General features: G+C 40.3%; 1 protein-coding gene across 1 annotated transcript in view; it reads right to left on the bottom strand.

Annotated features, from left to right (window-relative positions):
• TBX21 (T-box transcription factor 21) overlaps nucleotides 1–12,356 on the bottom strand; it is a 44,163-nt gene that overhangs the window by 5,947 nt on the left and 25,860 nt on the right. The window contains exon 2 of the mRNA XM_054995059.1: nucleotides 1,279–1,433. Coding sequence (XP_054851034.1) covers nucleotides 1,279–1,433 — 155 coding nt within the window. The remainder of the gene's footprint in view (nucleotides 1–1,278; nucleotides 1,434–12,356) is intronic.

Genomic DNA, 12,356 nt, shown 5'->3' with positions numbered 1-12,356 from the left:
CTGGCCATGCCAATTGACTTCTTGGTCTCTCTTTGATCCCTTCCAGAAGGGGAAATAACAATTCCCATTCTGGAACAGAAACAACAATACGGAGGTCAAATTAGAATTTCTATCAAGGTTTTGCAGTGTCCTAAAGGAGCTGTAGATTCTCACCTGATCCATCAGAGGGAGCCATAGCTCTTGGGAACAGGATAAAATTGATTGTGACAAAGACTGATGGGTTGTGAAAAAAGGTAAATTCAGACCTTTTCAACTAGATTTAAAGATTTGTGTGATGATTTTATTAATGAGTTTTATTCTGATGTAAACTGCTTGGAGAATGTAATAACAAAGAACTGTAAGTGTTTAAATAAATAAACCTCTCTGAATTTAAGAAAACAATTGTGAATTCAAATTAAAAGGATAAAAAAATCATTCCCCCCTCTCCAAACAAATTCTAACTAGGAAATAGTGCTTTAGAATTTTTCCTCCCCCAATGTGTTTTAAACTCTGCTGGAAGCTCACAGATTCCCTCAGAATGAACTCACAACATTTAAAGCAAAGGTTGGAAATATTGAGCAATCCAGTACCTGCTAGATCACCAAAAGTTTCCGCATTCGCTACGGGGATGACAATTGCAAGAATGCCTCCAAACATGTGCAGAATCCCTTTTTCTTGATGCACAATCATCTTAGTATTTTTACAGCATTTCTCCTAAATTTTTAACTCATTATCTTTGCATTCCTTATAACAGGGTGTAGTGTATAGTGGCTAAAGGCATGAACCAGAAAGAACAAACCTCATTGCAACCATGAAATCAGTAGGACACAAGATTCCTTCTCTCCCCAGAACAGGATTGGGGGGGGGGTGGCATGTCAGGCTGCGGGGGGCGGGGGGATGGATGCAAGAGCTTGTGCCCCCAGAAAGATTGTGAGATCCAAGCCACAAAAGTGATACTGAAACATAAGTGGCACCTCAAAGACTCAAAAGTTTATTTATAAGTAAGATCTCACTTCTTCAAATACATAAAAACCGGATACACTTTTACAAAGACTCTTATAACCACCTCCCTTCCACCTTTGCTGTGACTTTATCTATAAAAGTCTCTTTAAAATACTTATCTGCTTTAGATGTTTCCGGAGAGGCAAAGTCTGACTCACAAAACCTTCTGGAGGACTAAATTTTGTGAGTTTTGGGGGGGATGCTTGATTCCTGTTTCACATTGCTGCCACAGATAAACCCAGCTGCCAGCCCTTGGGATCCTATAGGAACTGGAAATGAACCATTTCTCCACTGTACCTGGCATGTTTCCTTCTGCCTTGCCACACTGAACCCATTTCCCTCCTTGGTACCGCCAGTGGTGCTGATCCACTAATACAATGTCCACACAGATGCTGTAACGAGCCACGGGGTCCAGCCCAGAGATGTTGAAGCTCAGAAATGGGAACATCCTCCTAGTTTGGGATGCAGGCACAAGGATGGGGGAGAGAAAAACACAAAGAAGGCCTGTCACACAGCAAACTCAGTTTTTCTTAAGATCCACACGCACATTGCACACGCACGAACCCCTTTGTTCTCTCAGGACAGCTGTCATGGGCCTTCAGGCTGGTGCACATTTAAGCAGAGCAGCCTCAAATGGAAATGGTAAACACCAACGAGGGGCTGGAGACTTGCAAAGAAACAAACGGAGGCATACACTAGAGTAATCGCAATAATTCTCCTTCTCTAAATAAGAATAATTTTACTGTAATAAAGTGCACAGTGCTCAAGTGCATAATGTTAATCAATAAATGTTCAATAAATATAATAGACCATAAATACTACATCACAATATACAAAAATATCCCATCTCTATACAATATCATTGGTTTGTACAGAAGTCCAACCGGTGTAGAGCTTCCAAGGAAAACCACAAGGTAAGTAGTAATTCACATTGAATATATCAGAGTTCTATTGTTTGAAACCTCCCATTTTGGTCTTTTGCAGGAACTCAGTGGAATGGAACAAGGGCCTCCGCTACTGAATACAGTTGATCTACATGTACATTTTGGACTGGGTCATCTCTGGAGGTCCTTGTTCCACCCGTTGGACTTCTGTACAAATCAATGATATTGTATAGAGACGGGATTTTTTTGTATATTGTGATGTAGTATTTATGGTATATTATATTATTGAATATTTATTGATTAACATTATGCACTTGAGCACTGTGCACTTTATATTTAAAATACAGTAAAATTATTCTTATTTAGAGAAGGAGAAGTATTGTGATTACTAGTGTATATCTCTGGTTGTTTCTTTTCAAGTCTTCAAATGGAAATGGCTGCAGAGACTTTGGAATCCCTTAATAAACTTTATGGAGTTTTTCACAAGCTACATTAAGGTTACCTGCTCCAGTTTGTGAAATTCTTGGAGATTTGGGGTAAAGCCTGGGAAGGGAAGGATTTGGAGAGAGGAGGGGCCTCAGCAGGGTATAATGCCATACAGTCCACCATCTAAAGCAGCCATTTTCGCTAGGAGAACTGACATCTGTAGCCTGGAGATCCATTGTAATTCCTTGAGATCGCCAGGCCCCACCTGGAGATTGGCAACCATAAGTTGTATCCACACTTTTAAAAACATTATTTCATTTATACCCATAATAACATTCGATTTATATACCGCCCTTCAGGATGACTTAACTCCCACACAGAGCGGTTTACAAAGTATGTTACTATTATCCCCACAACAAAACACCCTGTGAGGTAGGTGAGGCTGAGAGAGCTCCAGAGAACTGTGACTAGCCCAAGATCACCCAGCTGGCTTCAAGTGGAGGTGTGGGGAATCAAACCCGGTTCTCCAGATTAGAGTCCTGCACTCTTAACCACTACACCAAACTGTCTTCCCAATGTGGGAGCCAGACTCTCTCAGATCATCATAATCCATCTCTAACCACTACCATACACTAGCTGTCACAATTGGATATGGGATATTATACTGTAGCAGTAATTTGCAAGTGGAATAAGAATGTAAAAGATGCTGAAACTAAGAATTTGATCAAACCTAGCACTTGATCTTCCACCTGTGTGGCCAGCAGGATGCCCCTGAGAAAGATGCAACCAGAGTCTGATGGAGAAGGTAACTATCTCCTCTTTATTCCTGACATTCATTAATCAACAGTATCTTGGCTGCAAAGATAGAAGGCCTCATTTTTATGACTTTGGCAAATAGCCATCAATAGACCTATCCTCTAATTCATTCGAAAATTCTCTTTTCAAAAAGCCAGCTAAGGGCTAAACCAGGGGGAGTACAAGAAGACCTATGATCTGATCTGACTGGGAAAAGTTTTTCATCCCTGTTAGTTAAAAGCAGCCACAGTGTGCCTTGAACTGAATCCCTCTCCCCAGCATTTAGTATGCTATATAAACCTTTCATCATGCCTCTCCCACAATTATTGATTTATTTAATACAGTTACAGCCCATCTTTCCTCCAAAGAGTGGTTGACAAGATGATTTTCTTGTTTGATGCTCACAACACCCTTATGAGGCAGTCTAGGATGATAGACAGACCACTGAAATTCACCCTGTGCCCTTTGTGGTGGATTGAGGATTGGAACTCAGGGGGGCCCCTCCATTTATTTGTTTATTATTAAACTCATGTAACAAATTTTGTTAGTCTTCTTAGGATGGGTTTTTCCTCTCTGTAATCAACTGTTTTCTGCCAAAGGGAGACAGGAGGAGGAAGAGGGCTGGATTTCCCGACTGTGTGAAGACGAGACCTTTTGCTCTTTTGCTTTTCATCTCTTCCTAAGGGGAGGAGACTTAGATGTACATAGCTCGGTTGACTTCATTCATCAATTACTACATTCATCTCTGAAGAGTTCAGTTCCACAATATATTTTCCAGTGGTCAATGTATTTCCAGGCCATTCCCCGCCACCCCCATCCGCCAATTCCAGCCAGGCTGCACCAAGCGGTATTACACACACCGTATCTTTCGTTCTTAAAAATCTATTCAACTGAAGGCAACAGGTGTCAAAACAGCTCAGTTTCTTTCTTACCCACAGTGACCTTACCAAATTCTCTGTCCCAATACTTCCCTCTTGCTCCCCCCGCTCCACCTTGGACTTCTCCCTCCACAATTTCCGGTTCAGAAATAGACACCACTACTATTTTCAGAGAAAGCGAGAAGGGGAGAGAGAAAGACAGGAAGGATGGAACAAAAAAAAAGAAAAAAGGACAGCTTGAGGAGTTTATTGACAGGGTTTGCTAAAGACGTTTGGATCCTGCAGTGGAAAATAGCAAGGGCAGCCACCCACCTGCCCATTAAGGCACCTATTGGAGTACAAGCCACTTGGGGGGGGTTTCCCTGTGCGAGCCTATCTGGAATCAAAGGAGCCCTTTTATGCACATGCATTATTCACTACAATGAGGCCTTTGCAGGAGAACTTCCTGGTGGTCTGGCACCCCTAACCCCCCAGGATATGTTGCCTCATGCCAAGGCCACCTCTGGTTATTTGATGGGGGTGGGGGTTGACTCATTAGCAAGGTTGCTCCCAGTTTGATCAAGACAAGTCCTGTATTGCTACAGCATAACAAATGCACAATATCCAGTCACAGGTGGCTGGATCAGAAGTTAAAGTAGAAATACGGTGTGAAAGTAGAGGTTAGCATTGAACTAGGATCTGGGAGACCCAGGTTCAAATCCTTACTCTGCCATGGAAGACATGTGGGTAACCTTGGGCCAGTGATGTCCCAGGAGAATGATGCAAACTATTTTAGGTCTCTAGTGGGGGAGAAATGCGGGGTATAAATCAAGTCAGTAAAGCAGCATGAGATCATACAGGTTTTTTGGGGGGGGAATTGACCTTTAAGGCAATTACTTATTGAGTCAAAGAAAAAGCTGATTTCCTTGCCTAGTGAATTGTTATTTGTGGTTGTTAAGGAATATCATCATTAAATGCTACTTTCTAAACTGCAGATTACATTCTTATGTCAATATTCCATGTTTGGCGGGGTGGTGGTGAAGGGCCGCCTGTGAGACTTTGTTTTGCCCCGGGTTTCTTCTCTGTGGCCTTGCCAACACAGTGAATGTACTCTATGTAAGGGAACAAGGTTTCCTCCAAGACTTTTTCCACATGGATGTTTTGCTCTTCCTTATAGCAGCATGATTTTCAAGAGCATCCAGACCACATGGTCCCCTTTTTGGGCCACTTCCATGTTTCTATATAAAGATTTTTCTGAAATTAGTTTGGAAAGATCACGAAGTGGCCTAGGACACTGTGCGGATGATAAGGTGTGCATTTTTGCAGGTCTCACCCACATCAGCCACCCTTTTCCTTGCCTCAGCCCCCCCTCCCCATTGTGATAATTTCCCCCACCACACCAAAGGGCTTTTTTGAGGCTTTGTTAAAATCAATAATTGAGATCACTAAAGCATAACTTCATAATGCTCTACAGCAAGAATGTACTAGTTCGCAGCATTCTTTTTTAAAAAAAATAAAAGTGAATCTTTTGTCTTTAATTGCAAAGTAATATGGCAAAATATGCAGCCTGCACCTTTGCATGTGCACGGGGAATGGTGGCCACATGGGGCAGATGCAAGAAAGGCAGGGGGGGGGGGACCTGTTGTGCGGATGTTCCATTACCTGCAGCAGCAACAAGAATCAGAGAATTGTGTCTGCATAGAAACAGCTCTGCTGTACCAGGTATGAAAAAGATGCCTTTTCATGCAAATTTGGGGGTTCTACCAATCTGAATTATCTTAATTGTAAATACCACTTTTGGAAACGATGCTTTAAAAAAAGTATGGTTGTCCTTTATTCACATTAGTAATTCAAAATTTGGCAGAATATTTATAACTGGTATTTTTTTATCTTTTTAGTCTTCCTCTTTTTTTATACTAAATTGTTTGACTTCTTGTACTAAACAACTTGTAAGTTAAATAAACAAACAAATACATACATACTTAATGGCAAGAAAGGATCAATATAACAAAGTCTTCATATTTAAATTTCCAAATAAACTAAATTCAACATAATCCATAAGTAGGAAAGCTGAAAAGATAGTTTTTCAAGTTAGGAATTCAAGTTAGGAAAGACTTACTGTTCCTGAATTTCCCTCAACTGGGATGATATAAATGTATGAGGCAGGAACAAGTTTTCCCCATCCCTAACAAATCAAAGTCAAAACTATAAGATTTTAATTTTTAATGTATGTATGTATTTGTTTGTTTATTTAACTTACAAGTTGTTTAGTACAAGAAGTCAAACAATTTAGTATAAAAAAGAGGAAGATTAAAAAGATAAAAAATACCAGTTATAAATATTCTGCCAAGTTTTGAATTACTAATGTGAATAAAGGACAACCATACCTTTTCATCCTGATTTATATTTCTACCTCATTGTAAATTAGTTAGCTTTCAAATTAGTAAGGTTCAAGTACGGTTGCCAGTCTCCAGGTAGTGGCTGGAGATCTCCCGGAATTACAACTGGTCTCCAGGCCACAGAGATCAATTCACCTGGAGAAAACGGCTACTTTGGGGGGTTGACTCTGTGGAATTGTGCCATGCCAAGGTCCTTTCTCTCCCCAAACCCAATTTTCTCCAGGTTTCTCCAGGTTTCACCCCCCAAATCTCCAGGAACTTCCCAACTTGGAGCTGACAACCCTAGGTTCAAGAGAAAAATTAAAAGTAAAGCAGAGAGGACACACTCTTGCTGAACTCTTCCATTAATTGGAAATGGTGAAGAAGTTTGAGCATGGAGACTTAATCTTTCTGTAGAGTCTGAATAGATAATTTGTTCCATTCTATTAAATAGTTTCCAAAACCATAAGCCTCTAAAGATTTAGTAAAAGCAAATGTTCTACTTTGTCAAATGCTTTTTCAGCATCTAAAAAGCATAATCGCTTTAGTTTCCTTTGCCCAATAAACAAGATCAATCAGCTTTCTGATACTGGACATTTAATATTGTCCAGTGATGAAGCCAGTCTAGCCTGATAAGATATACCTAGAAGCTATATTGTTAAGTCTATTTGGCAAAACTACCAGATTTTTCCAAAACTATTTGGCAAAACTACCAGATTTTAAAAAGTAAAACCATTTTATGCTAATGCTTGTTTACTCAGAAGTAAGTTCTGATTAGTGAATTATTTTTAACAAATTTTCCTGAGACTATAGTTTTAACTAGAAAGGTTGGATATAACAATGGGTTTAGACTGGATTGAATACCTCTATTTAGGGCTGCCCTATTAATCTTTGACAGAAAATGAAGTTGAGGACTATATTCTTGCAGAAAGTCACAGTGAGGTGAGCAGGCAGGACTTAGAAAAGCAGTTCAGCAGCTTACAGTATTCTCTTTTCCTCCATTTAATCATCACACAACCTGTGAGGTAGGCGAGGCTGAGAGTGCATGACTAGCCCAAGGATACCCAAGGATTCCCAAGGATACCCAAGGATGACTAGCCCAAGGATACTCTTTCATGGCTGAGTGGGATTTGAACCCGAGTCTCCCTGATCCCTGTCTGATACTCTGATCATTATACCATGCTGTCTCTCATTCTGTGCAACTGGAAGTTTATTCATTCCTATCCCGCATGCCTGCAGGACCGCCTCTCCCATCATGCTGCACCACAGCTAAGTCTTTTGAGGATGCCACCCTGTAAATGGGTAAGATTGGCAACTGCTTATACACATGTATTTACTGCTGTGGCTCCCATATTGTGGAATGGCCTGCCTGAAGAAGTCAGGAAGGCTCCCATGCATCTGTCATTCCACAGAACATGCAAAACAGAGATGGTCAGGAAGGCATTTTTATAAGGACACAGGATTGTAGTCTATTGCAGCGCTTATTGTTTGTATCTGCTTGCTTTTATTGGACTACTGTGCCGTTGTGATCCACTCTCTGTGTACTTTATGGTAGTTCATGTCTTAGTTTTCCGTTTGCATTGTTTCCAGCCTTCGTTTTCCATTTGCATTGTTTCCTGTAATCCTAGTCCTATTGCATTGTTTACTGGATCTCTTATGCTGCCTAAATTGTTTTTCCTGTAGTTTTGTAATCCACTTTGAGTCTCAGTGAAGTAAATATGACATATGAAGTAAATATACAAAGTAAATAAATAAATACTCCAACAGAAGTTTGCCCACTAAGAACAAACTATCGGCCTGCCCAGATTTTAGAATTGCTACACACCAGCAGGACATAGAATCAATTCTGCTCAGAACTCGTTCCAGAAGGAGCCAAAGCAGCTGGTTTGGAGGCTGCATATTTGTAAAGGGAAGGGGAAAAACATTCCAACCAACTGGATGGCTGTCTTCTGCCTCCTTTCCCCTCTTCTACACCAGACGACCTCCCCCTTCCCTCCCCTGTTGGGAAGATCTCTGTTTAAAAAGAAGTAATCCATTCTCCAATGGCCAGCTCCCCAGGAAAGACTGGGTCAATATTTTAATCCCATTAAATGTTAAATTTAAATCCGAAGAGGAAACAGCCCATCATCCAGAAGCAGCATTCCATCCTGCTGGGATGGAGAGAGAAGGAAGAGGGGGTGTTCACCCTCATTAAAAGTGTGTGGCATCTGTTCCTTATTTACTTCTTATCAGTTCATTCACAATGTTGTCTCAAACACACACACACAAACACAGACCGTCCATCCAATACAAATCAAAAGTCACAGAAAGGTACTAGAAAGTTATGGAGTCCAAGGCAATTTGAAAGATCACTGAAACTAAACAAGAAAGGTATTTCTGTGCATGAACAGAGTGCATTTCCATTGAGGAAACCCATCAGCCTCAACACCCAGGTACATTCTGGGTTTCTTTTGACTTTGAAAAAGCACCAAACACATTCATGGCACAACAATAAACATAACCTTCAGAAAGAATTGAGTCCTGCTCTTGTAATCTTTGGGAAATTAAGCAAACTATGGCTGTGAAGGGTCCACTTAGCCCCTCACCCCGACATGTGATTAGGCTCATCCTGTGTGGGTCCTGGACTGAATTTTGAAAATGAGGGGTGTTGAGGTTCTATCCTGCTATGTTTCTGCCCATAAGGAACACAGCAGGGAGCCTAAATATGTATTTGGCTAGGGTAGGGGTCTGTAACCTGTCTCTCTAGAGCTAAATTTGGCTCAGCATGGAACCAAATGCAAGTTTTTTAAAAAGATGATAATTATGATAGTAACTGCAATGTTGCATTGGAATTTATGCAAAAAGTATGAGCTACTGTCCATGAAATATGGTGGGAACATAAGCCTAAGAATGTTGTTGAAAATGCGAAAGTTAAGATCTTGTGGGAGTTAAAATTCAAATGGATAAGAAGTTAGAGTATAACACTTCAGATATTATTTTAGTTAAAAGTAAGAAGGTCAAACTGGTTGATATGGCAATCCCAGGTGATTGTTGAATTGAGGAAAAAGAGATTGAAAAAATAAAATATCAAGATCTAAGATTAAAAATTCAGTGTGTCTGAGGAAACAGAATGGTTATTTCAGGAGTGCTAGGAGTGCTAGATGTGATTCCAAAAGGATTAACTAAACAATACATTTAAGTGGCATTGGCACAGACAGGATAAAACTGGTCAGTTGCAAACAGCCACAGTACTTGCAACATGCCACATACGAAGGCAATACCCTCACTGACACCTCGATCCTTGGAGAAAATCCAAGTTATCAAAGGACCAAAAATTTCAGCCCAAACCCCTGGTGGACTGTGAAAACATGATAATAATAATAATAAACAAAATCTTTAAGTTAAGGTATAATGGAGGGACAGGTGGGAATGCTAGAATAACCAAGAAATGAAGGGAATGGCAATAAAAGGGTTTTATGGGAATAAAGGGCTTCATAGAAATGCTTTACAGAAAGGGAAATGCCTGAGAGAAGTGAACGCTTGCCAGGAATCCAAGTGTGGACCATGCCAGTGTGCTACAAAACATGTACAGAAAGCTCATGTGTATAGTTATGACTTTTGCATCTAAATAGTTTGAGTTTTATTTCTGCTTTCCATTTTAAAATATTTGTTACTGTGGGTTTAATGGCAGGCCTCCGAGGACAGGAGGGCTGGAGGGGTGAGTGGAGTGTGATCTGATTGGATGGTAGCTGTATCCTTAGAGGGCTGAGTTAACTGCAGATTTTAGTCAGTGCTGAGGGGAAGCATTAACTCTAGGTTATTCTGGCTAAATCAGGCAAATTGTGGGGAAAGGTCTGAGTGAATCTCTGTGTGGATGAGAAGAGAGTTTATTCTGGTAGTGAAGACCTGCATGGAAAATTAATCTGTGTGACTGAATCTGTGAATATACCTTTAAGAAGAGATAATTATTGTGAAACCACCGAGCTGAAGAATTGTTCTGAAACCAATACAATTAATCAGAACTCTGCAAACATCATACTTACATACTTATAAGTAAATTCTACTTTTGTTTAAGAAAAGAAAGATCCTTTTTTACCTCATAACCAACCTCATGTGCTGAACATTCTGTCAAACTACCATCTATAACAAACCTTCCTACATTACCAATTAAACCAAGGAGGTCTAAGGCAAAAGCCTTGTTGGTAGCAAAACTTTTTGAGGGAGTCAAGGAGGCACCAATATAAAGGTCATTCAAACACAAAAGGGAAGGTAAAAGCCAGAGTAAAGTGGAGAACACTTGAAGCTCTGTGTGAGTGGCGGATTGTGGGGGGGAGGGGAGTCTTGGTTGTGACTGAGGCTGCCAGTCTCCTGGTAGGGACAGGAGATCCCCTGTTCTTAGCCTCTGCCCCCTGCTGCTGCTCAGTTGGCTGTGGGGGGGGGAAGGCCCGGAGAATGGGCCCAGGAGGCAAAAACCCTCCCAGGCCAGCATGTAGTGGGCATGCTCCTGCCGGGCACAGCAACCTCACTTCCATAATGTTATCTCACCCGCCAGGAGCACACACTGGATGAGAAGATTACTCCAGGTAAGCGCCAGGTTCTTCCCTCTCCACCAGGAAGATAAAGGGATCTGTGGCAACCATTGTGACCAGAACCTTCCTAAGGTATGTTTAAAGAGGAGCTGAACTGAAGGTCCAAAGTCAAAAGATTAAAAAGGATATAAAAGCAAAATAGAACAGCAAATCATTACGCACCTTTTGTTGAAAGTCCACATACAGATAATGCTAAATATATATATTGGTTTTCAGCACCTCAAATTTTAGGCCACAAAAGAGCCACTAGGACGACTTGGTTAGTATATAAAATGTTTCTTTTACAAAGTCTTAAGTGGTCACAAGCAAACTAAACAATTTAGTGTGGTCATCTTGAAGGGACCTCAAAGATAATGCTTCAGACAGGAAACACACACACACATATAGAAAGAACAAGAGGCTGCCAACATACAACCGGAAATGCATGTTACCCTCTCAAGTTTCCCATCCATCACTCAAAGGCATAAGGTATGCTTTAAAATGTTGCCTCAGAGAGCATTAACAGGAACATGGAAGAATTTAGTACATCATGTCCAGATATACATGATTCCATGATATGATACTACATTTTTAGTTAATTAATCACCCACTTGTTATCAGAGTAGTTAATTCCTTTTCATAATTCTCCCCACCTTTGCCACAGAGAATTGGTGGCTTTTAAAAAATTCTGCTGGTTTTATTAATGATATTTAAGTTCCTGCTAGATCATCTATAACTTCAAGGCTTTTCAGTTCTGACAATTTTTTATTCAAGTTAGCAGGTTTTAATGGTTTTTATTCTGTCTCCAACATATTTTCATGCTGTTGGCTTTATGTGGTTTTGATATGTTTCTGTTCTCTTAACTGAATGTCGTAAGCTGCCATGGGAATGTTTTATTGACAGAGCAGGATAGAAATATTTTAAATAAATATATGTTGGAACTGGTACGCTACCAAAGCTTTGTGGAAATACCAAAGGAAGTGTAAAATATTTTACAATCAAATAACACAAAACAAAATGTTTCTTGTTGGAAGAAAAGGATGCATCCTTTTTATTTTTTTGCATATGCTATGACAGTTAAACTACACACCATAATCAATAGCTTCAAAGACTAAACAAGAATGCCCTGAGCTCTCAGGCTTTCTAATACTATCCCCCTCCCTAATTAAAACTATGCAGACTAGCAATACAATCCTAAGCAGAAATCAATGGATCTTGACTTGAGTAACCCTGTAAACCTGGAACCCATAGTGAATAATCCCCCCCTTTTTTTTAAAAAGGCAAGACAAAAAAGAGAATCAGATATAACCCCCCAGTTATTAAATTTACAGCACAATCCTAAATAGAGTTACTCCAGTCTAAGCCCATTGAAGTCAATGACCTGACTACTAGTTATGCTATTCTTTCTTCCCAAATGGGACCCAAAGTAGCTTACATTTTCCATTTTATCCTCACAACAACCTTGTGAGGTAGGGTAGGCTGTGAGAG

The sequence above is a fragment of the Eublepharis macularius genome, chromosome 12 (assembly GCF_028583425.1).
Source record: "Eublepharis macularius isolate TG4126 chromosome 12, MPM_Emac_v1.0, whole genome shotgun sequence".
NCBI classification, from domain to species: domain Eukaryota; kingdom Metazoa; phylum Chordata; class Lepidosauria; order Squamata; family Eublepharidae; genus Eublepharis; species Eublepharis macularius.
Note: the sequence above shows the minus strand (reverse complement) of the source record. Positions and strands in the feature narration are given on the sequence as shown.